This window comes from Cricetulus griseus, assembly GCF_003668045.3.
Source record: "Cricetulus griseus strain 17A/GY chromosome 1 unlocalized genomic scaffold, alternate assembly CriGri-PICRH-1.0 chr1_0, whole genome shotgun sequence".
Lineage (NCBI taxonomy): Eukaryota > Metazoa > Chordata > Mammalia > Rodentia > Cricetidae > Cricetulus > Cricetulus griseus.
Window position 1 is genome coordinate 91,273,692 of NW_023276806.1, and position 25,646 is coordinate 91,299,337.

General features: G+C 38.2%; 1 protein-coding gene across 22 annotated transcripts in view; it reads right to left on the bottom strand.

Moving 5' to 3' along the window:
* Mbnl1 (muscleblind like splicing regulator 1) overlaps positions 1 to 25,646 on the bottom strand; it is a 143,745-nt gene that overhangs the window by 24,199 nt on the left and 93,900 nt on the right. For 17 of the 22 annotated variants that reach the window (XM_027391681.2, XM_027391696.2, XM_027391680.2 and 14 more), the window contains 3 exons: positions 9,567 to 9,737; positions 8,506 to 8,616; positions 654 to 854 (listed from right to left, as the gene is read on the bottom strand). In XM_027391681.2, coding sequence (XP_027247482.1) covers positions 654 to 854; positions 8,506 to 8,616; positions 9,567 to 9,737 — 483 coding nt within the window. The remainder of the gene's footprint in view (positions 1 to 653; positions 855 to 8,505; positions 8,617 to 9,566; positions 9,738 to 25,646) is intronic. The other 5 variants (XM_027391687.2, XM_035450568.1, XM_027391690.2 and 2 more) reach the window with 1 other exon arrangement.

The following is a 25,646-nucleotide window of genomic DNA, read 5'->3' on the forward strand; positions in this document are numbered from 1 at the left end:
AAATTAGGATGTACAAGTTTAATTTCCTTTTTAGTCAGCAACAGCATAGCCTGAGTATATGCTCATCATCCATCCCAAGACTATGGCAGTCAAGTGATATTCTACATTATAGCATGCTTTTATAAAGGCACATTTCATAAAACTGCTTCTCTTCCTCAATGGACGTCCTCCAGAGCTTATGAGAACATCTGCAATGAGTTTTAGAATGCTCTGTGTGCAGTAGCCAATGCGTTCCATGTCTATGAGATCCTTAGGGCATCAATCACTTGTTATTTTTGATTGCTACAATACTACAACAATAAATATTCAAGAAGTAACTGCTCTGTGCCAAACTTCTTTTTTTAATTCTTTGAGGTATGTGCATTATTAGCACCATGTGACAGGTTTCAAAGACACTGAGGCATAGTAAAGTAACAGCCAACTCGATCCCAGTCCCAAGCATTCACCTAGTAGCCTAAACATGGATGTTGTAGCTTTCACATGTAATGTAATGTAACCATTACATTATCGAAACAGCATACCTCTATTCGAACAAAATGTTACAAATACTAAAAACAAAAATCAATCGTTGTGTTCAGCTTTTAAAGTCATTCTGGCCATAAACACTTGAAGAACTGTAATGGAAACTATGAAGATTCAAGTCTTAGTCTTACCTCAAGTCTGTCGGTCCGCATTAACTTCTGTGCAGCTGCTGCAGCAGCTGCTGGCACTGGAACTCCAGGATTCCCTGTAACCAACATTGGTGCAGTAGGCAAGATTTCTGCTGGAACCAGGCTTGGGGAAACAGGCCCCAGGTAGGGATTAAAGGCTGCTGATGCATTGGTGGCTAAGCTTGGTGCAACTGAAAACATTGGCTGAAAATTAAAACAGAAAGCAAAATTAAATTGCAGGCCTCAATTCCAAATTGATACCCTACTTTATACAACTGACATTTGTTGTTCATCTGTGATTCATTTTTTTCCTTTTTCCACTTCCATTTAATTCTGTTTTTAATTTAGTCTAAATGGTTTTAGTAAAGAGACATTCACTAGGTCACTGTTTTTCCTCAAACCTAGCAGGCAAACCTCAGAGGGTTTCACAAGCTTTGCAGCTAAAATATTTGGGGTTTCATCTGCATATCTCTGTGCAGACACTTGTTTGTGGTCACCCAGTCTCTACCTTTGTACTAAACTCATTCCGAGAAACTTGTCTAAGACATACGTTTTGTAACTGCTGTGTCAGATACACTCAGATACACTTGAAAGGTCTGTTCACAAGTGTTAACAGGATGCAAGGGTCCTATCATCTGGAGCAGGCACAGAGAAGTCCTAGGGGATCACAGAGTCCTCTAGCAGGCTCACAGTTAGCAAATCTTGTGGGGTGTGAGAGGCAAAGATTACCCTGTCTTTTGAGTGTAGAGGAGATAGCATTTGGCATAGTCACTTGACTTGGGTTTCTTAGGAGAAATGGCCAGTATTCTGTGAGTCCATCACATCCTTGGGAGGCATTCAGCAATGGAATAAGCCTCACTAGAGAGAGAATAGTCTGGAATGTGATGACTGAAATAGAATACTTCCCAGGAAATGCCCCATAATTACTCAAGAATTATACCTGGCAGCATATGATGGGCTGTCAGCAGACATGGTTTATGAAGGAAATACTTTGATAGCTGAAGACATGTTAATTTTGATATGCAAATCTGAATGCTACAGAATAGATTTGATCTTGAATACTCTGTTGAAATCTACTTTAGCAGTTTGTCCAAATATAGAGTTTCAAAATTTTTAAGTTTTAAAATGTAAGGCTTTGTGTAAAAGTTATTCTCTCCCCCCTCTCTTTTTGTATGTATGTATGTATGTATGTATGCATGCATGCATGTATGTCTCTAAGTCTTCACTCTCTCTTATTGAAATATGGTACCTGTACTTAAAAGTAATTTTTAACATTTTAGTTTCTGTTCCTGATGGTAAGAAATAAGAAATAGATTCATGGAACAGTTTTATATAAGGTGATATTTGATTAAATTGCTGCCAATTCCTCTCTCGGATAATAAATTAGAAGATGTCAGAGTATAGGAAAGATTCAAGAAAGCTTTGCAATAAAACTTTATATAAGCTACACATTACAAAAGTCATTACTATAACATGAAATTAAATAAATTACAAAATAAAATGTCATTTCCATAACCTTTCTATGACATCGTACATGCAGAGGAATAAAATGGTGTTCACTTAGACCCTTCCATGCAAAGTAGTGGTTCTCATTCAAGATGACTCTACCTCCTTGGAGATATGTGGCAATATCTGCATACTTTTCTCACACTGGGGTGGTATTATTGCATTTAATGGAGAGAAGCCAGGGATGCTAGTAAACGTAAAGGACATTCCTTCATAAGCAAGTGTTGGGTCCCAAAAGTCTTCTTGCATTAAAGTTGAGCATGCATCCTACATGACAGCTCTGCACTGTGTATACATATGTGCTAGGAATACCATGAAAAATAGAATATTAACATGTACTTCAATTCACTGGGAAGAATTTATAACACAGCATAGCTCATACTGATAGTTTCAAGCTAAAATACCTAGTCCTTCAAGCATGTTGTTCTGGATACCAACCTTAGCTACTTTGACATGTCTATGTCTCTTCAAAGATGAAACAGCCTAAAATAAGATGTTCACTTCCAACCCCTTCAAACTATCCCAGTCCAAGGCAGCTACCCTCAAGCGATAGTAAATTGTTTATGTGTTACACTATTAACGACTAATATTCATATCTAAAAATGGACCCAGTGGCAACTGTCTCTGAGTAGTTCCTTGAATACAAGCTGACTGCAAGATGCCTCCTTATGTACTGAAGGCCAGGGTAACACCATGGTAGGGGCAGGCCTGCATGGTGATCATGCATTACACTTCCAACTTCTGTCCAATGATAGTCTAGTCAAATCTGTATTCTGTTGCACACAGTCTGATACAGTGCATGGAAACCCATTCAGACCAGTGCTGTAACCAGATAGAGGAATTATTGAAAATGTAGCAAAGTTCTAAAAGACTGGAAACTAGTTAATATCCTTCTTCTCTGCATTTCATTGCTTGAATGAAAATTGACTTCCAGAAAGCCCATTTAGTACCTACTTCAGAATGTTATTGAAATGTTTATGTCACTGTACACTATAATAATTACTTTAAGGCAAAGGTTGAACTCATAAAGTCATTTGGAAGAGAAAAATTTATTCTGACTTGACAAAATGATGACAGTAGGCCAATAAAACTCAGCCTCATTAAATCTCATCAATAAAATACAGGAAAAACCAATATATGGATAAACTGTAGCTGTTAGAAATTATGAGCACCTTGTACTAGGGGGGTGTGGGGGACGTTGGTTACTGTTATGCACTAACTTTTAGGAAATTCTGCTCTTGTGACCATGGCCACTCCTGCATTCCCAGAGCTATCCTGCAGAGGGCTCACAAGATCTCAAAGATGGGAACTGATATACTGATATTTGATGTAGCCCTTATTTTCTTTGAAGTACTAACTGGATAATGTTTAACTATGTAAATGGCATAATTGATACTGAGTACATCCTTGTAACAATGACTTACAGATATATTTGTTCCAAGGCATATAAGAGGTTGGTTTATGATTGCCTTTTTCCAGGACACTTTCCAGTGAGACAAACAAATTGCACATTTACTAATTGCAGAGCTGTTTATTTATCACTTGTTTTGTTTTAAACGAGGCATTCTGCTTACATAAAGGTAATCAGGATTCATTATAACTGAATACATTATTCAATTTCATATTACAATCCTAGTTAACTATATAAACATGATTATTACTAGTAATTCCCTATCTGTGGCTTGCCAGTATTGTGATGAGCACTTTATTGATGCTATATTGAATTTTCTAATACAAGGATTTTCTTCCTTTGAACTTTATTGGGGAGGGGTTGAGATAGTAGGGAGATGTCTTTTAGTTCCCTTCCTAATTCCCATAACACAGAGCAATGCCTGGTCTACAGTAGGCATTCAGTGGATGAATTGCTACTTCACTGGGACATATTATAATGTCTATTTTCTAAGTAAAATGCTCACAAATGTTATGTGCCTATCATTTATAAATAAATGATTGGAAGGTCTGGGCTTGGACACATTTGAGTCTGATTCCAATCTGGTTTGCAAACTAGTTCTCACTTAATGACCATGTTTGAATTAGAATTACCTGGAAGACTGTGAAACCATGATTTCCTAAGCCACTCTTCCTGGTCTGAATTCCCAGGAAAGGTATCTATCTAGGCAGCAGTGTTTTTGAAAGCTTCTAAGTGACTCTATTCCATGGTATTTAAAGAAGTAGGCTCCCTTTCAGACTGGACACAAGGTTCATGTTCCTTTGTGGCTCTCTTTTGATGAATATGGGCTTCAGGCAACACTGACTCCTCCCAGCCCACTTGTCAAACTCCTGCATATGCTTCAGGAACCAGAGTTCTACTCTTTAAGGTTCCCTAGTGGATCCATACCACAGCCCTCTGTCTCATAAAACTCACCCTCACTTGAATGGAGCATTGATCCCTAAGGCACCTGTGTTTCCTCTGTTCCTACCAAGCTGCAGATTCCCAAAGAGCAGTGCCTGTTTTCTACCTGTCACTCTGTATCCATCTGGCAACTGGCACTGTACCCACCTCTGTTACTATTGCATAACATACACATCACAGATTTGCTAACTGCTTTTCTTTGCCAGAGAAAGTGTCAATTACAGGACATATTTTCTAGCATAGGTATCTAGATGCTAAAGAGATTTAATTATATATGCCTTTCTACCTCAGAATTTAGTTGTTACTTTATAATGACTACATAAAAGTTGAACTTAAAATTTTTTATATTGAACATAATACTGTAAGCATTATAACTGACTCATGGAACAGAAATTTTACAAGTCGGATTTTCCAAGAATGTGTGCATGTGTATGCTTGGTAGGATGTGTACATGTGCACCTGTGTATGCTCAGTAGAATGTGTACATGTGCATGTGTGTATGCTTCAGCCAAACTTGCCTGCAGTGAAAACAAAGCTCTTTTAATATAGATTCAGAACATCCTGAGTGTGGGGGAACTGTTTCTAGGTAAGCACCATTTTGTAACCAGAGACAGAACTAGTCTCGAAGAGCAATTGATTCGATTACAGACAGCACTCAAATCTAATAAGAATTATCAATAAATTCACATTCAAGTTTTTGTCTAAGAATGCAGCATGTGACTTGAATAAAATAAAGGCTGTTGTGAGCTCTACTCCCAGGCTGGCTTGCGGACAGGAAGAGTAAGGGATGCTTGCTTTATCGTATCCTTTGACCCAGTTTTACTGAAACAGACATTGAAATAGTGAAATCTCACTTGAGACCCTCTCAATAAAAAGGCTTCAAACAAACTCAGGTCTATTCTCAGAGTTTGGGCCCTGTTCTCAGGCTTCTTGAGAATTCAGATTCACTGGTGCATGGCAGGACAGATGAACAAGTCAATGTGACTGATGTAGAGACAATTTTTTTTTTTTCTAGATACACTATAGGATGGATTGGCCTTATCTCCTGTCTTGAGATGGATAACTGAGACAGTAAAACACAGAAAATACTGGCGATTTCTAGGTGTTCCTGGAAGTGTGACAAATGATGTTTTCAAAGCATTCTGCACCCCATTGCCAAGAAAGACTGGGAACATGAAAGGATGGCAAAGTCAAAGATGAAGGAAGCAAGGACACTGGACACATGAGCTGAATCTGAGAACTCCGAATTGCTCACATACACATTAGATTCATTGAATGCCTGGGGATCTCTACAAGGCTGTGTCTGAAGGTGCCGGTGTACCTGAGGAACAACTGCTCCTAAAACTCTGGAAAGTTGCTGCTAACCCAGGTCCCAAGGAAAGCCAGTGAGGGATCATTAATGGAACTCCTGAGCTCATGTTCAATTCTTGGTGCCCACTGATTACACAGATCTCTTTGTAATGCAGAGAACTTGGAGGGTCATAGTTTCTAAAGAACATGATCCTGGAGCCTAAAGACATATATGCCAGATGCTTCCACGTTGTCAGCAGAAGATGCAGTTCAGGGTCAGTTAGACTGTATGCCAATTTCTTGTTAATCACCACCTCCAGCCATGACTTAGCACTTATGAAACAATGCAGGGTTTTTTGTTTGTTTGTTTGTTTATAAATTTTGGAAACTAAGTGCTATATCTCATTTATCTTCAAGGATCACATATGTTAAACAAATAAAAAATGATGATTTACATTTTTATTAGGAATTGTAATGCCACATAGAGTTAATGCCAAAGTCTGTAATTCATTGTGTAAACCTTCAAATAATTAGAGTTACAAAGAAATTCTATTTCTTATATCCTTTTTTATTAGTCCTGTGAAATGGGAATGGTGTTTTTTACCATTATAAAGACTTCGTAGATAATATATTTAATATTTTATCTCCACGTTGAAGATCAAAGAGCTTAAACAGCCAAAGATGAGTATAGCAACACATTCTGTCCACTGTATGCTTCTGCCATATGAGCTCTGCATCCAGCAAGGCTTAGTTAAGTATTGACTTTGTTAACTGGATATCTGTGCAACCTGAGCAGCATAGGCAACCTCTTTGAACCTCTGGGCCTTAATTTCTAAACCTGAGATACTATTATCTAGCTCACAGGAAAGTTGTGAGAATGGCATACACAGAAGTGCTGACTACACTAGATACCCTTAAACTATTATATTTGTCTCTAAAATGTTCTTTAACTGGTATAATGCATGGCAATCTAATGAAAGCAGGAAAGTCACCTATACATTCTTACATTAACCAAGTTACCAGCACCATGTCATGGTGTGGTAGTACAGTGACTGTGGAACTAACAGTCACCTCACCTGCCTTGGAGACCCTCGCCTGACAAGTGCTGACCACTATGGCCCATTTGAAGTGGCCATTTTTGGCTTGTGCTCTGGCTCTGAGTTACGATGCCTTCCATCTTCTGGGTAGAGAAACTACCATGAAGCTCTGGACTACAGATGGCTGGGCAACTCCCTTCCTTCCTTTCTTCCTTCCTTCCTTCCTTCCTTCCTTCCTTCCTCACCCCCCCGTCTCTCTGTGTCTCTGTCTCTGTCTCTGTCTCTCTCTCTCTCTCTCTGTGTGTGTGTGTGTGAGTTATGGACCTCCTCTGCATATGAGACATAATACTGGATGCTTCTAAGTTTCTTTTCATTTTGTCACATCCCCTCTGCCTCCTCTGTTCCTCCTACTAAGTTTGGGGCTTAGTTGGTTGAGCCATGAGAACTAAAATATTGTTGTCATCTATTTGATTGCTATTGTTGTCTCTCCTCATAGGCTTCTGATATCCAGTGCTCTGATGCCATGTATCTGCTCACAGAATTTTTGCTTTCACAGGACTACTGCCTAATCTGTGTGTCCATGCTTTACTGCATCCTCAACCTCTTCCATGTGTGTTCAGAGCCACTGTCTTCCTCTATGTTAGGGACAGGGTAGCCTATAGCTCATTGTATTCTCTATAGGTGGCCCAAATGAAAGTCTCAGAAAGCAGCTGGTTATGACCATCCCATTTATTGCTGTATCATTATCCTCATCAAAACAAGGCTGACTACAAAGAGGATCAAGGCAAATTTCCTGGATTAAAGTCTTCTCTATAGTCATTATAGAAAAAATGCTTTAGTTTTGAATAATTAAAATGATTTCAATACTTATTATAAAAACATCACCCTGAACAGAGACTTTTCAACTATGGTTCCACAATATCTTTGCAGAAGGTAATTTTCATTGAAATATAATGATGTGAAAGGAAAATTAACATAAATCCTGTCCTCATAACTAATACAGATAATTACTTTATCTAAACAGGAGATTTTCTAACAAAAGTGCCAGAAATCTAAGTACTGATGGTTTCAGAAATCTGTGATTTAGTGACTATGTAAACACATATATCACTAGCATTTCAAAGAGAATAAAGTTCTTTTGGCAATTTGTCCCAGGGCTAAGTATATATGACCTTGGATCAGCCATGAGTGTAGGACTTAAGAACAAGGTCAGGAGATGGCTGGCCAGAGACATCACAGAGAGCATCTCAGGGCCATGAAGGAGAGTATCCTCTTCCATCCCAGACCTACCCTTTCCCATCTCAGAGGTGTTCTGGGTCACAGAGAGCACAGAACATCAGCAAATATTATCTACAAATTTAAGTAGGGAAAAGAACCTTATATCAAGGAGAAGCAACTTTATACAATAAAGTAGAAACTGCCCCAGATCTTTGAAACCATACATGAGGGCCAAGTGCTAGGAAGATGTTTTGTCCTGTATTTCTGAAAGAAAGAATGATTGTACAAAACATTTTTAAGCAAATGGAAATATTTATGTTATCACCATATATACATATAAAATTAGGAGAAGGCATAAAATAAAGATATCACATTTTAACTGAGCCCACAATAATGTAATAAAATAAAATCAGATTAAAATGATAGAGGATTAATTATAATATTCTCTCACCTCGACTGTACAGTACTGATAATTGGTATCACTGCCGGTGTTATATGGGGATCCCTCCCACCTCGAAATGCAATCCCCCCCTCTTTTTTGGAATGATTGTTGCATTAAGTTCTAAGAGAGAATAATAATTACATTGAGTTCAGGTGTTAAAATGTATTAGAAAAAAAATCAGTTAGCACGCATGCTACAATTGACAAACTAGAAAAATGTGTTTTCATGACGTTATACTATGTTAATAATACATTAGTGATAAATTACTGTCAGACATATTCTGATCTCTACAAATTTTATCACATAAGTAAGTAATTCTGGATTTCTGTATAACAATTAACATAAACACTGTTTCAAGCAAACACTATGGCAAATAAGATTATTAAAGTCATTTACCACATGCACATCAACAATCTAAACATTTAAATAGGTATGTGTATTCATAAGCAAGTTACCCATGCATACAGCTAGGAAAATATTAAATATCTATGATCACTCATAGCTTATCAAATCTAGCCATTTTCAAAGGCCTTTGGAGTTCTGTCTTTGATTAGTTCTCTTCGAATAAGACTTCCAAGCCTGTGGTTATGACTCATCTCTGTGGAAAACTGCCTAGCCTTTGTGAAAACAAAGTAATTTCAAGTTAAGTTTTTCACAAAGTCTCCTTTTTGAGAAAGAAAACTACAGGGATTCTCTTCAATGAGGGAAGAAAGACAAAAACAGCTTCAAAATCAAAGAATATTATATATCCATTTCCTTTTTGTTTTTAAGTAAAATATTATTATTGCCTCTAAAGGTAATATAGAATATATCTTAACTAAACTGACTTTGATGACTATTTTAATAAATACCAGGTTAACACCTGCAAGTTAAATGATTAATTTTGAAAAGAGTGGTAGGGGAAGCAATGGTAGGCCAGAAATCGCCAAAGTCCTAAGGTAAGTAACTTCACAGGGTTGAGAATACCAGACAATCACCACTGCTGCCTGTGTTCACATACAGTCATTGCTTCAGCACAGACATGGAGCACTCGGCCACACAGACAGGGATGGGGATGAAAGCATGCTCACCACGGGCTGTAACGGGGTACCAGGCATCATGGCATTGGCTAGCTGCATTTGCTGGGCCAACATGGCCATGTTCTTCTGCTGAATCAAGTTATTTCGTCCATTTATCTCCAACTGCGTTTTTAAGTGTGGGGGCGGATGAAGATATTTGCAGTTCTCCCTGGAGCAACGACCCTGAAAGATAAAAGAAGCAGGCACCATTGTTAAATGAAATAAAATTAGTTAATTGTAGAAATGATATGCAAATGAGTCATCTAAATCTATGAGATTTTTCCATAAAATTTACCATTCACACCATTTTTAACACATTAAGAAAAAGTAATGAATTCAACCACAAATGTATTATCAAAATGAGGATTTAAGACATTTGAAAAGTTCAATAGCTGAAGAAAGTTCCATCAATGTAATAGTGTCAGTGTTATTAGTTCCAGTTTAAAAGTCTATAATTACAAAGTCTAAAATAGAATAGCAACTAAAAAATCTTGAATACTGGCTACAATGTCTTCTTTCTTAACATCCTTAACGTCAGAAAGTCATGAAGAGACTCATGAAAGTTTATTATAGTTATTTTATGTATACTGAATTCAAACAAATTAGCTTAGAGGACTTAAAGAACATTGTTTCTTCAAGAAATGCCTTCAAATGAACCTCATAACAAATAAAATGAAAATTGCTGAGATTTTACAAGCCCCATGCATTAGGAATTTTATGGCTGAAAAGTGAACTACCAAGTCCTCACAGCAATGGAAATTTAAAGATAATCAAATACTGGTGAGAAATGAACCTTTAGTCTTTCAAAGATAATACTGTCATATGACCCCAAACTATGAAAATAATCGGAGCTGGACACGCTCATCTTGCAAAGAACTGCCAATAAAAAAAAAGGCAGAAGCAGAATAAATTACTAAAGCCTAATAACTATAAGTGTACATTTATCCTGGGATGAATCATCAGAGCATTTATTAAAGTCTTTAACATGCCACTGACAACTTTTCCACAGGTGTATCTAGTCAGAACTACTTATTTGTTCATAAGATACCACAAAGATTAAGCTATCCATAACCTTCTTCACCCTTATTTTTAAGCCACAGAAAGGTAAATTCTTGTTTAATTTTATTTTGCATAAATTAACTCTGAAAACTGATGTTTATGATAAAGTCTCCCACACTTGTTAGTCAAATGCTCTATTTAGGTTCTTATCCTTTTAAGGCTTTTAGCACAAGTCTCTGTACTGTGAGTTTAGGACTGTGAGCAGTCTATAGCACTTCCCCCAATTCTGGCCCCTATTTCCTTCTACCAAAGAAGCCAGTCTTTATCAGTGTCAGAAATGACAAATGGCCTTCTGTGGTGTCTATTAGCACACTAAAAGGACTGCTGACCTCCAGGCTCTCTCATTGCGCAACTACCTGTGGCTTTTCTCAGCTCTTCTGACCCCAGGGCCTATGCTAAACTTCTCTGATCCCAGGACTTCCGGGCCCCCAGCTTCTTATTCCCATATAGCCCTGCCATTTTGGTCATGCATCCACTTTGCACTTGATCTTTTGTCTCTTTTTTGTCTTCCTCTGAGTCTCCTCTCTCTTACTCCTCTTTCTTGGTCTCCTTTGCCCATACTCTCTTGGTCTTCCTCTCACACTTTCCATGCCCCTTATGGACAAGTCCAGTCTGCTGGCCATGTTCAGTGTAGTAATTTCTTTCCCTGCTCTGGACTCTTCCAGATGCCTCTGGGTATTCTCTCCTTCATATCTACAGTAAAAAATCTTCCCCTCAACCATACCTCAGAGCAGTCATATCCTCAATTTACGCATCCCATGCCCAGACCCTAGTTTATGCAGGGCAAATGGCATATGACACTAAGTTTTTTAATTCCTGAGCTCTCTGTTCAGAACAGCTTAATGGCATATCAAACAGACAAAAGAAAAAAGCGCAACAATGACTGGAGGTGAATTTTTACATATCTGCTTAGTCATGGCAATTGGAATGTCCACAGAATTGTATACAAAGGAGAACTTCTGTTTCTCAATATCCTCTTCTTCTTCTTATTATTATTATATAATTATTTCCTAAAACTGAATTAAAGTGTAGAAAGAAGGGTATGTCCACCCAGATGATTCAGTTGCAGTCAGTTCACTGGTCAGTTTCTTTGGTTCCATAAATAGCACCAACAAAGCCTGGCCTTGAACCAGATGAATACTAGCAGTTGTTTTCCTTGGTGTTCTTTTAAAATACCTTCCCTGGCCACACATCCCAAGCTCCTCTACCTAGGAACATAGCCTGAACTGAAATAATGGAAAGGAATTTTTATGTGCTGGTTATAAATTCTGCATCAGTGCATCCTTTCAAACTTTATAAAAAGTGGTTTATAATGTGCCACAGCATGCTTATAGAGACTAAGTTCTCTCCTTCCATCACATGGGTTCTGGGCAGAACTCAAATTGTCAGGCTTGACAGCAAGCATCTATACCAGCTGAGCCATTTTGCTGATCCATCCATCTTGAAATTTAGAGCTCAGACACATGACTTCCTTTCTGCATTTACTAGAGCTAATTTGGGGGAAAGGCATCACTTGACTGCATTTCTTAATTTTATTGTCTTGGTCCCTCAAATTCAAAAGGCTGTGGGGATGTTTTAAAGAGGTCATTCCTGTTCATCCTCTCTGTCCTGTGACTTTTCCTGGGGAGACCAAAACAGACGTCTACTCATTCCAGATGGAGAAATGTCAGACTAAGGTAAGGATTCCACCAAAGTTCAAGTTGGCAAACCAATGTGCCTGTGACCACAAGTTGGGTTCAGGGATGTGAATTTTAATAACCATTTTAGGTGGTTCTGGCACAACAGAAAATACCACACAAGACATGTGCAAAGCCACAGGAATTTGCATTGACATACACAGAAAAAGTAACAGTAATCCATGCAAGAAATGTTTTATAAACTTTGATTTTCAGAGGGTTCAAAATAGGTTTGGTGCTGACTGTACCAATGAATGACTGTGGCCCCCAAAATAAAAAGATCAAGAATAAATTAGAATAAACAGCCCATGCTAGAGCATTACCTAAAAGTCTAGAAACATAAAACAACTAAAACCCACCAGCAACATAACTTCCTTTGAGAAGTAAGGTAAAGCCAACAGTGGTACATCCTACTACCAATGAACATGATGGAATATAAATTAAATTGAACAGCAAGTATTTATTTTGAGCTATGCTGGCCTGATGCTTTTATTCAGAGGCCAGACAATAATTTAAATTCATCACAAGCCTTTAAACACACACACACACACACACACACACCAATGCAATGAGATTTGGGAGGCCAGATCTATGTACACATTCATTGCACTTGTATTTGGCACTCTAAAACGTACAAAAAGACAATACACTCTATAAGTCTAAAATCCAATTTGTATAGCATGTAAAACTCACATCTGTAGATTTATGTAGGAGTTACTTTTCTCAATCATTTAACTCTGTCACCTCCGCACACATTAAATTGGGTTGCTAGGATTTAAAAACATGAAAACAGATGTGTGTGTGTGTGTGTGTGTGTGTGTGTGTGTGTGTGTGTGTGTGTGTGTGTGTGTGTGTGTGCACGTAATCACACAGGTGTCCAATGTCTTCACACTAATTGTCCTTTTCTTTATCTTTTGAGATGGTGTCTCTCACTGAATCTGGATGACACCTACTGGCTAGACTGGCTGGCCAGGCAGCTGAGGGGTTGATTCTCCTTTCCTTCCCCTCAGCACTGTGATTAAAGGTAAGTCCAGCTTTTCCTGCAGTGTTATGACTCAAACTTAGGTTCCTATGTATACTCTGCAGGTCCACTGAACCCACTTCCCAGACCATAAAATATATTTGTATTTGGGTTTCACAGACACATGTAGTTGCACCTATGCTGAAACTGTACCAAGATTGCTTTAAGCAGCGGCACTGTTACTTGGTTGTGTGACTTCATGGTATTCAGTAATCTCTATGGGGCCATATCTTCTTGTCAGAATAACCAAGGCAGCCTCTCTGCCATAGTGATAAGGGAAGCTGAGAAGAGACAGGGCTGGCTTTATACATGATAACCGGCATACTGGCCGTTAATAACTCTGAATATTGTCCTCTCTTTCTTTAAAATTTTCAAGTAAGAACAAAATGCTTCACTTAAGCACTGCATCTTTAAAAAGTACTAAAAATAACACAAGCACTGAACCCAGTGACAATGCATGCCAATCATCAATAATGAAGAGGCTGTTCCTTCCTTGATCGCCACCTAACAAAGAAAAACTCTGTTCTACTCCATTTGTTCATGTGGGAGCTTTGTGTTTTGCCTCTGTCGATTCCAGTGCAGTCTCATTTTCAGATCACCATTCAAGTGAATGAAACCAACATGGTGACGGAGGGCATTAAACCACAAGTTCTGACATGAAGATTCATTCCATCAGAACTGAAGGACAAGCTCATTTAGCTTAAAAACTACAATCAACCTGTGACTAAAAGAAGTGAAATGTTATGCTTAAGCTAAGGGTTTAGTTCTTAAAACAAATAAATACCTGGTTTAATTGTTTATTCACCCTCACACATCAGTAAAACACACTTAAGAACAATCATATGGGTGTGTAAATGTAGGAAGTTCCAAAGTTTATGGATGTGCTTCATGATACAGGTACTGAAGAGAGATGTAAAATATGGAGAGAGCCAGACAACCAACAAGACCGAAAGGATAAAAGTGAGGGAACCATGAGGCAGGAATTCAGAAAAAATGTGAATGCTGTTCCTGAGAGATAGATAGATACATACTATTTTAAAAACCTGCTAAACGATTAAAAATTAAACAGCACTTTAGTTACAAGGTGAATAAATTTAATAATATAAGAAAAAAGGTCAAAATTATATTTTGATTGTTTTTCATTAGTCTGAAATAAAAGGATTACTATGGTTTATGTAAACAGTGTCTAAAAAGACACAATTACCGAATCAGATCTGGGTAGACTCTAGAATAGGGAGGCAATGAACAAATTATAGGGGTGCCACCTCAGAAGTCTTTTCCAGCTTCCTCTGGCAACACTCGATTTCTAGTAAGGCTCCTCAAACTAAAACCATTTATTTCAGTGGTTAACACAAAACCAGTACTTCCTCTGGAACAGCAGAGACACACAATGCTTTTGAAGCACTTTCGGAGGCATTTACTACACAGATCTTGGCCAGAAATCTGACTGAGAAACCAAGTAGTTGCCTACTGAAACTTCTTACCAGGTTTCTTCCCCCCCCCCAAACTGGTACATATTTTCCCAAAATAAGATTATTAATGGCACTGGTCACTAAGACATGTGACTTCTCACCTCCATGAAATGTTTTCTTATGAACCAACCTCACTGTCTATTTTTCTATGCTACTAATAATACAGTATGTGACATTAACAGTTTAATATTTTTATTTTTGTTTGCCTAAATGTATATAAGTGCACTGTATGCCTGGGGACATGGAAACTTGAAGAGAGCATCATATGCCCTGAAACTGAAGCTACAAATTTTGAATAATTATGTTCAGGTACTAAGACCTGAACCTGGGCCCTCTGCAAACTCGTTCTTAACTGTGGAGCCATTGCTCCAGTCCCTAACATATATTACAATTTTAAGTGCTAGCTTTCAGTGGTAGGAAATTTGCAACTGTCCATGATTTACTTTAAGAAACTGTATTTTGTCCAAACATTCCAACACCCATATGTAAATCCTGCAATTTGTTTAAGATAGATGTGCATTCAATTAGCATTAGGAATCATTTCTTGCGATTTTGCAAGTGTAGACCAAAAAAAATCAACGCAACTGAAACAAACTGAACTGTAATTCATAAATAAGTATTTCTTTATGACTTACTCACTCCCATGGATGGTTTACATTGGTTTGCAAGAGTACCTGCACCCTAAAAAGACACTCCGGATTTTTCAGCCGCAGCATTGTTGGCAATTACAGTCACATATAAATGCTGTTGTACAGAATATAATACTATAAGTGTTTGGGCTGCACAAGCTGCCCTTAACACTATCATGACCAGCTGGGGACAAACAGTGGCTGTCATCGGGATGACTACCAATTGAGAGACAACCACTGATTTGTAACTAGTGAAATATGATGGAGGCTCTATTAGTCCACTGGGGCTGCCATACCAAAAATACTGCAGTCTTGATCATTTAAACAGAAATTAATCTTCTGAGTTTTAGAAGCTAAAATTCCAGGGTGAAGTTATATTCTATCCAGTTTTCAATCAGAACTCTCTTCACGGACACCTTTGTCTTTGGATCCATATCACCTCCCTTCGTGTGAATGGAAAGAGGAGGTCAGAGAGAAGGAGGGAAGATGGGAACAAAGGAGGAAGAGAGGGAGAAACAGGGAGGGAAGGAAACAGAAACACCACTGCTATAAGCCCTCTGGCATTTCTTCTTATAAGGACATGATTCTGTTAGATCAGCATTCTAGTCTCGTGGCTTCATTTACTCATACTTCTATCCTTAAAAACTTCATTTACAAATGCACGCTGAGATTAAGACTTCAGTCTATTCATTCTGCATGGACAGGGATACATATGATTAGCAATAGATGATGATCTAAAGTCAACTATATGTACTTTAAACATTTTACCTTTTTAAATGGAGGGGGTTAGTCTGGACATTCCCTCAAACATAAAGCACTAAGTTTGTATGGAGAAACTCAAAGGAAAAAGAGCAGGTGGTTGGCCAGTTATTTCTTCTAATTTAGTCAACAACAGCTGCAAATTTTAAAAAACTTCTTAAGTATGACTAAATGAGTTTCATTGTTTATTTTTTTCACATTGCAATAAAAAAATCAAAAAGCTAAGATATTTACTAGAGGTTACTGAGAAATTATGCCCTTATTACAATTAGTTTATCATAGACTACATATCCAGCTGAAATAGAATGCGCTGGGAATTTAGGCTTTCCTCTTTTCTGGTCCTATGCAATGTTCTTATTACACACATATACAATCACACACAGCCTGTTGACTTTATGATTTATCATTACTTGAAAGAATCCTGGCTTCATTCACCATGCAAGGAACTCAGTCCTCATTAATATCTAACCGGGTCACAAATGGAAAATTTAGATAATAATTTAAGCTATTTAAAGAGCCACTTTCAGAACTCAATAGCTGTTCTAGGCACTATTTTGTAGAACATTCCCAACGTTTGATGATTAAGATTCTTGTATATTAAAACCAATAGTGACATTTACAATATCCCAAAATACCCTCCTTGCTGACGCAGTATCAAGGCACTCTACCTCACTGGGATACTGTGGCTTTCCCAGAGTGCTCAGGAGCTTGCATTGCACAACTGCATTAATCATCTTGGAAATGACAGAAGTGAAACTCTATACCTCTGCTTAGTGTTCTGAATGCATGAGCTTGGGGTTGGCTGCCTGAGTGGTAGGGGGAGAAAGTGAAAAGGCATCAAATCACAGACATTCTTGTGACAAAAATATCATGTCTTCCTCCAGCAGCTTTTGTTTGTGAGAGATCACATACACATGCAACTGTGACAGCAGGTTACATCTGCACAGTCATCCTCAGAAATCCAGATCTATTTGTAGTTGCCTCTGATAGCACTGAATACAAAGAAACAGTTTTCTCTTATACCTGTGGACTCTGTGCCATAGACAGTAACGCTGTGGAGGCTTTTCCAGCACCATCAATGTTCCTGGTTCCACAATCCTGGCTCCCAAAATGGATCCAGTTTGCACCGCACCCCTGAACCAAAGTTGAGTCTCTACGACCTTGTGAAGTCCAGTGACATTTGATGGGTGCCAGTACCATTAACCAGTCCATCATGTGCTGGCTGCTTTTTTATAGCATCATAAAACTGGAAATGCCAGATCGCTACATTCACATTATTTTTGTCAATTGCTTCAATTATTTTTCAGCATAGTGACTATCAGACTTCCAAACTATGGCCAAAATAGTTGTGCCATTTTATGGGTTTCAAATCAAACTAGCTAATAATCCAAAAGTCCAATGTTTACATAATAATCTTTGGTGGTGTGTTTGCAGGGCCTGCTTTCCAGCTGAAGAACAGAAAGTGCCTCACAAACAGGACACAACCCATGCCTGTGCCATTACTAGGTGGATTATAACATGGCAGAGCTAAAAGGAGGTAAACTCAGGTGAAATGCATACCTGCTGCTCATATCCATCTCTTAGAAGACTTACTAACTCACTGTTTACAGACACATGCTAGCTCCTGGTCCATATATAAATAAAACCTCCATCTTATATCTTCCCCTCCTTAAAGCACCAATTTAAAGCCAAAAGACACATCTTATTACAATAAAGGAATAATAAAACCTACATGATGCTCCTGTGTGAAGCACTATACCAAACACATTATGGATGTTGATTACTTAATGCTCTGACATCACAGGTACTTGACAGTTTCTGTTACATTTGTTGAAGCATAGGTGGTATATGTGGATTGTATGTACAAACATCACTGAACCCAGTACACTCCAGTCTATTTGCTGAGCAGGTGCTCCTAGCTACTGCACTAGGATACACATTCCTACCAAGTGCATTACTCTTGCTCATCTTGAACTCTGACTACCTAATCACTGACACCTCACAATAAAACCACAAACAGTTCTAGCAAAAGCAGGTCAAAACTAAATGACGGTTTCAAACTTTTTTGAGTTCTGCAAAGGAAAAAAATGTTTCAAGATGTAGGCTACTAACTTTGGAAGTTAATCCACATAGTATTCCAAACTACTCCATATGATGGAAAAATTACATGTACTTCTAAATTTCAGAGTATCTGTCACGTTTTGCCCTCCAACAGCACCCAAGTAGAGTATAGGGGAGAACCAGCCAATGAGTTAGAGTAACACTCTACACTCGTCATTTCAACAAGAAATGTGGAGTGCCAAGAGGTGAGTGAATAATCCATTTATTGCATGAACCTCTTTGATTTGCATACATCTGAAATTATATAAAAGCATATAATTTTATTATATAGAAAGTTTTATTATATAAATTATATAAAAGTATATAATTGTATACATATTATATATGTACATACATATACAATATAACATAGAGAAAAATACATCATGGTAAGTTTTATGGGGCATGCTTTTTATTCATGGATATAAAAGAAACTAAAGAAAATCAGAGTGGAAACATTTTGATAAAGTCCACTTACATTTATGTGACAAATACACTATGTTTATTCCTGCTAGATCATAATATGTCTACAGATACAGGAAAGTAAATCTTCTTTATACATATTCAAGTGATACTCATCATTTAGTCATGACAATTTTTAAAGGATCCATATTCTATATTTTCACCAAATAATGTTAATATTTTCCTTATAAACCATCTACTAGCTGTGATAACATATCTAGTCCAAAGATTTGATGATTAAACAATTTCTTACACTAAAACACACAACAGTTTTAGTTTCTTTTTTTACTAAAATTACTTCACCACACTCCTCTTCAGGCTTGACACACATTGTTAACTTTGCCAAATAGGAGATTCTTTACCCCCTCATATTCCAGTGGTGGTCCGTAAGCCTATATGATTCCCTAATTGAAAATACATTTGACACTTTCTGTGCTCAGAAATGCTGCTCAAGCCCAGCATTAATTGCTACTGCTCCGTGCAAAGGACACCGGCAGAGAAGGAAGGGAAGGTGAGATGACAGTGTTCAGCATTGGTTCACCAGTGTCTCTTTCTGACAGACCAACTTTGTACCTGAACAAAACATGCTCAATGACATTGCTTCTTCTGTTCCTACAGGGAAAACACACCCTCCTCACTTCCCCACAATAATTTACTACAATTGTGTACAGCTCCACAATGAAAAATTACTTCTGAACACTTTGTTCTAGGGAATGAAAAGAAAAAATACAAAAGAAAAGGAAGGCAACAGTTTCACCAATGTGCCTACCCTAGTTTAAGTATTCTGTTTGAAATGTCCTCAAAAACGGTAATCAGGACATATATTCCAAATACATCAGTAATAAAAAAAATCCTACACAGTTTAGCTACTCACCCAGGTCTTCAGTAATTCCTATGTTAACTAGCCAATACTGATTATTCCAGCTCAATTACAACTTGTTTATGTTTAATGAAAATTTTTCATAGTTGCAATAAATGCTCATAAAAATATATTGACATATTATAGATTCGAAAACAGAAGTGAAGTCTTAAGATCAATTTAACACTCCATGGAAGACAAATGGATAGAAGACTCTTTTAATTTTCATTTCAAGATAACTATAGTCAATCCGATCAGAACTAAGTGTCTGATTATTCTCACAAGACCTACTGTTTATGACAAGTTTCTGAAATACTTTTTACTAATATCACATTACAAAAAGGAAATAAGGTTCCAACAGTTATATATCCCACAAGCTCACAACAAGGGTAAGTATACTATTAGGAGGTTCTAGTCATATCAGGGTCATCAGGTATTGCATCAAAGGACACAGGTGGCCTATTTGAGAAATTAGAAGAATCTTTAGTTTGTCTTTACTAGTCATTTTTAGGTAAAACCCCATTTCACTATTATGTAGATAGGAAATGAAGACATATATTCCTACACTATATTATTTGCATTTCTTTAAATCATTATGAGCATATGAACTATAAAATTTTTTAGAAAACTCAATGTGTATCTGACTGGAAGCAGAGCATGTGCACACACCCTGTCTACAGGCCACTCTAAACCATGTTTAAGCCCTTGCACAAGATATGTCTGTATCCCGTATCCTCAGATATAAACTGTTCTGCACCCACCCACCCCTGTCATTTCTAGGCTGACCTGTCAGTAGAGCCAAAGACCCTGGTTACATGTCACCTCCTCCAAAAATTTTTTAAGTCTTTGCTAAAAGTTCTTCCAGCTGTAGCAGTGCCTGGGTATACTTCAGCAGTGAACATGTTTATCAGGTTCACATGCTCATTCATTTACTCAGTGAGGGTTTGAACCATGGCTCTTCCTTTACTTTCCACCACTGTTGGAAAACAAACAAACAAACAACAAACAAACAAAAAACCTGAGGATATCAAGATAAGTTCCAGGCTCATAGGAGATTTCAGATTTCATTTTTAACAGTAATGGTTTTTAATTTATAAGGAACACTGTCTGTACCATCGTTGGAGCTACTGTTTTCAATTTATTTATTTTTTTAAATAAATTGTGGACAAAGCAAGAGTTCTAATAAACCAAGCTTCCTTGTGGGGTAGCTAGGTTAAGTTCTTTCCCACGTGGGAAACTGATGAAAGTAATAGAATTCACAAATCCCAAGAGAAAACACATATAATATAAAATTCAACAGGCTATTCAGGAAAAATATTAGTAAGATTACTATGAACGTGGGAAAAATGCTTTAAATAGGTTTAAGTAAAAATTTACAAATCATCAACAAGTTTATTATTCATTTTTGAAACAGACTCCTCAATAACTGAGAAAGAGCATCTCAAATTGGAATTTACTCATCCCACTTTTTTGTTAAAGATTTTTTTAATTGAAATGAAACTTTCAAATTATACACGGATTTGCCTACATAACATCCTTGTACTTTGCTTTTCAAAATACCACGTTGCTATTATCTCTGTGTATTAGCCTGAGAGCCCACTCCATACTGCCATATTTCCTTATGTTGTTTTCTCAATGTTAATACACTTAAAAACATGCTCCACTACATGAGCTGTAAAAATACATTATTCTGGGGGCAGGAATGGCTCAGCAGTTAATAGCACTTGTTGGTATTGCAGAAGACTTGGGTTCAGTTCCCATCATCCACACAATTGTTTACAACCATCCATAACTGCAGGTCCGGGGGGTGGGGGGTCTGACACTTGCTTCTCTTGGATATGACACAAATGTACATACAAGCAAAACACTCAACACATAAATAAGAAAATGTATCATAGTATATATATTTCCACAGGTCTTTTATCTAAAACCATTTTTAATGCACAAAGACCATTTCTTCTACCCCATTTCATGAGCTACTATGCAAAATTAGATGAACACAAGTCTCAATAAAATATATAATTCTCAAACTTTCTAGGAAATTTAGTTTTTTGTTTTTTTTTTCCCTTGTATTTACTGACCAACAAAAGGTATCAGGTAAGGGAATGGAACACAAAAGGGTAAGGGGAAAAGAAAAAAAAAAAAGGAAATGAATAGAAAGAAGGAAGAAGGAAAAGAGAAAAGACAGGGTCAAGATGAAAACAGCATAATATTATTTCAGAAAAATAGAAAATTAGCAACGCAAAATGCACTGTGGCACCAGTAGAGCACAGGGCTGAAGGAAACAAAGTGGGGGTGAAGAACTTTTAAAGCTTCTTCAGTCAGCCCCACAAGAGCTGCATGAGACCCACCCCACATTAAATGCTTTACCACAAAAAGAAGAAGGGTGGGAAAGGGCAAATAACTTGCCCAAGATCAGAGAGTGGCAAAACAGTTCAGTCCTCAAATCCAGGGCTGATACTCATTGTGCACCTGCATTTTCTTTGAACAGTCCTTTCCCAGGAAGGACTCCAAAGAGCCAGGAGGCCTTCGGGCTAAGATAAAAATAAGAACTAGACCACACTATGAGTGGGAACATTCAGGAGTGTCAGGTGACTGTGGATAAACCAATCTGGTTAGGGAGAAGGCTTTGTTTAGGGCAGCTAGGTCAGAGAGTTACAGCAGAGTATGTAGGCATAACTCAACTGGCAGTAAGGGTCATAAATATAGGCAAAGATTACCCCCTTGCTTGGTGTCTTTGCAGCTGCTTGTTTGTTTGGATGTCAGGAACACAGGCCAGGTGAAATGGCCTAAGGGTACAGAAAGATTGCCCTCATTAAACAAATCCAAGAGTTAATAGCAGTTTGTGTGGTACTTTACTATCTAACTACCTAAGGCAAAACAGCTGCCTGAACTAATCAAGTGAGGAGGAGCAAGAGAGCACAGGAAAGCCATTCTGACACTGTACACACCAGAAAAGTCTCAAATTATTAATTTAAGAAATTACCAGGATTATCCTTTGATGAATAATGCAACTCGCCTGGATCTGCACAAATAAAAACTACAAAGCCATTTATAATAGATCCCATGAAGAAAGAAAATTGTAGCCAGCCACTTCTTAAATATGACATAAACAGGCCAAATCACAAGTGTGAACCCTTGGATGTTTTTTCCATGGGAATATGCTTGCATCATATAGAACCTCTCGGATTACTTAGAACTCGCTGGAGTATGTGCCTTCCATAGGAACACCATAGTACTGGCAGAACACTGAGCTGTTCTGAGCCACTGCTTTTGTAACGTATCTGCCTTCTTCTCAAGTGATCTCCCTGCCCAGAGATTACAGCTCACCCAATTATGGCTCTTACGTAATTTGCCAGGGAGCACTAAAATAGAAAGTGGTTAAGAAAAAGTTAAATCAGACATTTATTATTCAAAAACTAATGACTAACACTGGGAGTTTTGTTCTCCTTTTGTGCTTTGCAAAGGCACAAATTCTGGGGTAGTTGTTTATTCAGAGGCAGAGGTAGAGGTAGAATGAGCATACCGACTTTCAAAAGAATTCCACTCATTTTCTTTTGCTGAGTTCTCAAGCAGTACAGGAAATAAAATGTAAATATGTACCAAGGGCTCATGTGGCTGAACTTTGTAACCCATTATTAATGTTACTCAGCCACTTGGTAATTTCAGTTCTACATTTTTGTCTCAGAAAGATGCATGGAATTTTATTTCATAAAATGAGTCACAAAGCAATAAACACTGAAACACAAACACACACACACATGTGCATTCACCTCCCCACCCCCCACTCCCACCCAGTCCCAAGTAGGGCTTTGGTGAGAAGAACAGCTAAGGCTCACCTTCAGGTCCATCTTTCCAGAGTTCCTGTTTCTAGTGTACTGTGTAAAGCAAAGTCACTTCACTCCTACTGTCATTCGTAAATTTCAACTCTCCATTAACATACAAAGATTCATCCTAATCTAAAACATCTTGAAGACCTACTGTTGCCTCCTTGGTCTAAAAGAGAGACGCAGTAAAAAGAGGGCCCAGTAGGTCTAAGAAGTTTTAGTTTTATTACTGGCTTAGTTGGCTTCAAGATGATGGTGAAATTACATGGTACATACTCTCATTTAACCTTAGTAAAGATGGCTGCCATCCTCATAAGGTCATCAGCCAAGATGGAGGCAAAAAACATGGTTGCTATTTAAAACACCTATTTTATTAAATAAGAATTAGATTCAAGTTACATACATAGTATGTGGTAGCAGATATATTTTTCTGAACATGAGTTGGAGCCAACTTACATATATAGTATGATATAGAAAATTAGGATTACCTAGGCAGATTTTAACTATCAGCTTTTTGTTAAGGTAACTTTTATTGTGGATATAAAGCCACATCCAAAAAATTTACAAATCCTGTGAGAGTTTTAAGAGATTTTTATTGAAAGCAGAGAACAAAAGAATAGAGATAAAAAGCTTAAAAATAACAGACTTTTGGAGTCACTGGCTTGTGTGGTGACAGAAGTTGTTAGAATATGTGAGAATTTAGAAATCATGTGTGCCATTTTGTGACTATTGAGCTGTACCGAGGCCATGCCTTTGCTGTCAGACATCAAGGCTTAGTACAATCTCTTGGTCCAAGGAGAAAAGAGAAAGGGTCTAAAACAGGAACTCACCACCAGGGAGGATTCCAATAAGCTCCAAGAGGAAGTTGAGAGACATGAGGAACAAGGGTTGCAAACAGGAACCCCACCCAAGAAAGAATTCAATATCATGCAGGCCTAAGAGTGTATAAAGAAGAAGAAACAGCAGGCTCTGGTGAGCCAAGGAGGGGGACAGGGAACAGGCAGCTCCTAGGGGGAGAAGACTAAGCTTCAGGAGGGAGATGAGAACATATGGGGAGGGAGAAAAGCAGGAGAGAGAAAAGGGTAAGTGTCCTGGTGACAAGAATTTGAGTGTGGGACATCTCCAAGTGGACTGAGAGACTTGTCAGAGAGACATGTCCCAAATCATAGAGAAGAGGCATTCCCTGTCCATATGATAGGGTCCCCCGTAGGGCGAGAGTCATGGCTTTTATAACAATAGTAGGCTCCAGCAGGCAGAGACAAAGAGATACAAAGCAGTTCTGGGGTGATATTTACCCAGAAGAGGAAAGAGGAGGTGGAGGGAGAGCCAGAGATTTTCCTTGTGAAGGGCACCCAGGAGGGTGAAGCAGGCTCCAGGAGCCAGACAGACTAAGAGATACCCCGGAGTCTTGGTGGAGAAGTATAGCAGTAGAGGGAAGAACTAGGTGAAGGGGTAGACTCTGGAATTTGGAGTCAAATATGGTGATTGGCAGAAGCCAGAAGAAATAAATGATCTGTATGCACCTTTCTTTGGAAAGACAAGTCAGCAGCGTGGTTTGCTTAGGAGAGGCTGGGCCCCTTAAAAGGGGTCCATTCATGCCCCATCCAGAGGTTTCAACACCAGACATACAAATAGGGTTTAGGAACTAAATATATAAACTTAAGTCATGACAGCTCCAAAGTATGGTTGTGAGGAAGGTTTTTGTTTTATTGCAGACATGAGGGAGGTAGAGAAATGAGCCGGAGGCATTTCGGAAGAGTCCAGAGCAGGGAGAGAAAGTAGTAGATTGAAGAAGATGTAGCCACGAGAGGAGAGAGAAGCAGGAAAAGAGGGAGAAGACAAAGAGAGTGGTCAAAAGAGACCAAGAGGGGGCAAGAGACAGAGAGAGGAGTCAAGAGAGGAAGACAGAGAGCCTAGCTGAAATAGTAGGGTTATAAGGAAATGGGAAGCTGGGGGAGGGAAGCCCACGATTTGGAGGGGTTTGGGGTACTGGGTGGGATGAGAAGAGCTGAAAAGAACTAAGAAAAGCCACAGGTAGTGGTAGATCCTGAGAGATCCTGGAGACTAACACTTTTGCTATGCTAATAGGCACCACAGATAGTCATTTTCCCCTTCTGAAAGTAATAAGGAAATGGCTCCTTTGGTAGAGGGGACTGGGTACCAGGATTTGGGGGAGTAGATTTTCCTTGGGTCTGACTCTGTAAAGTTAAGTCACTTTGCCAACACTG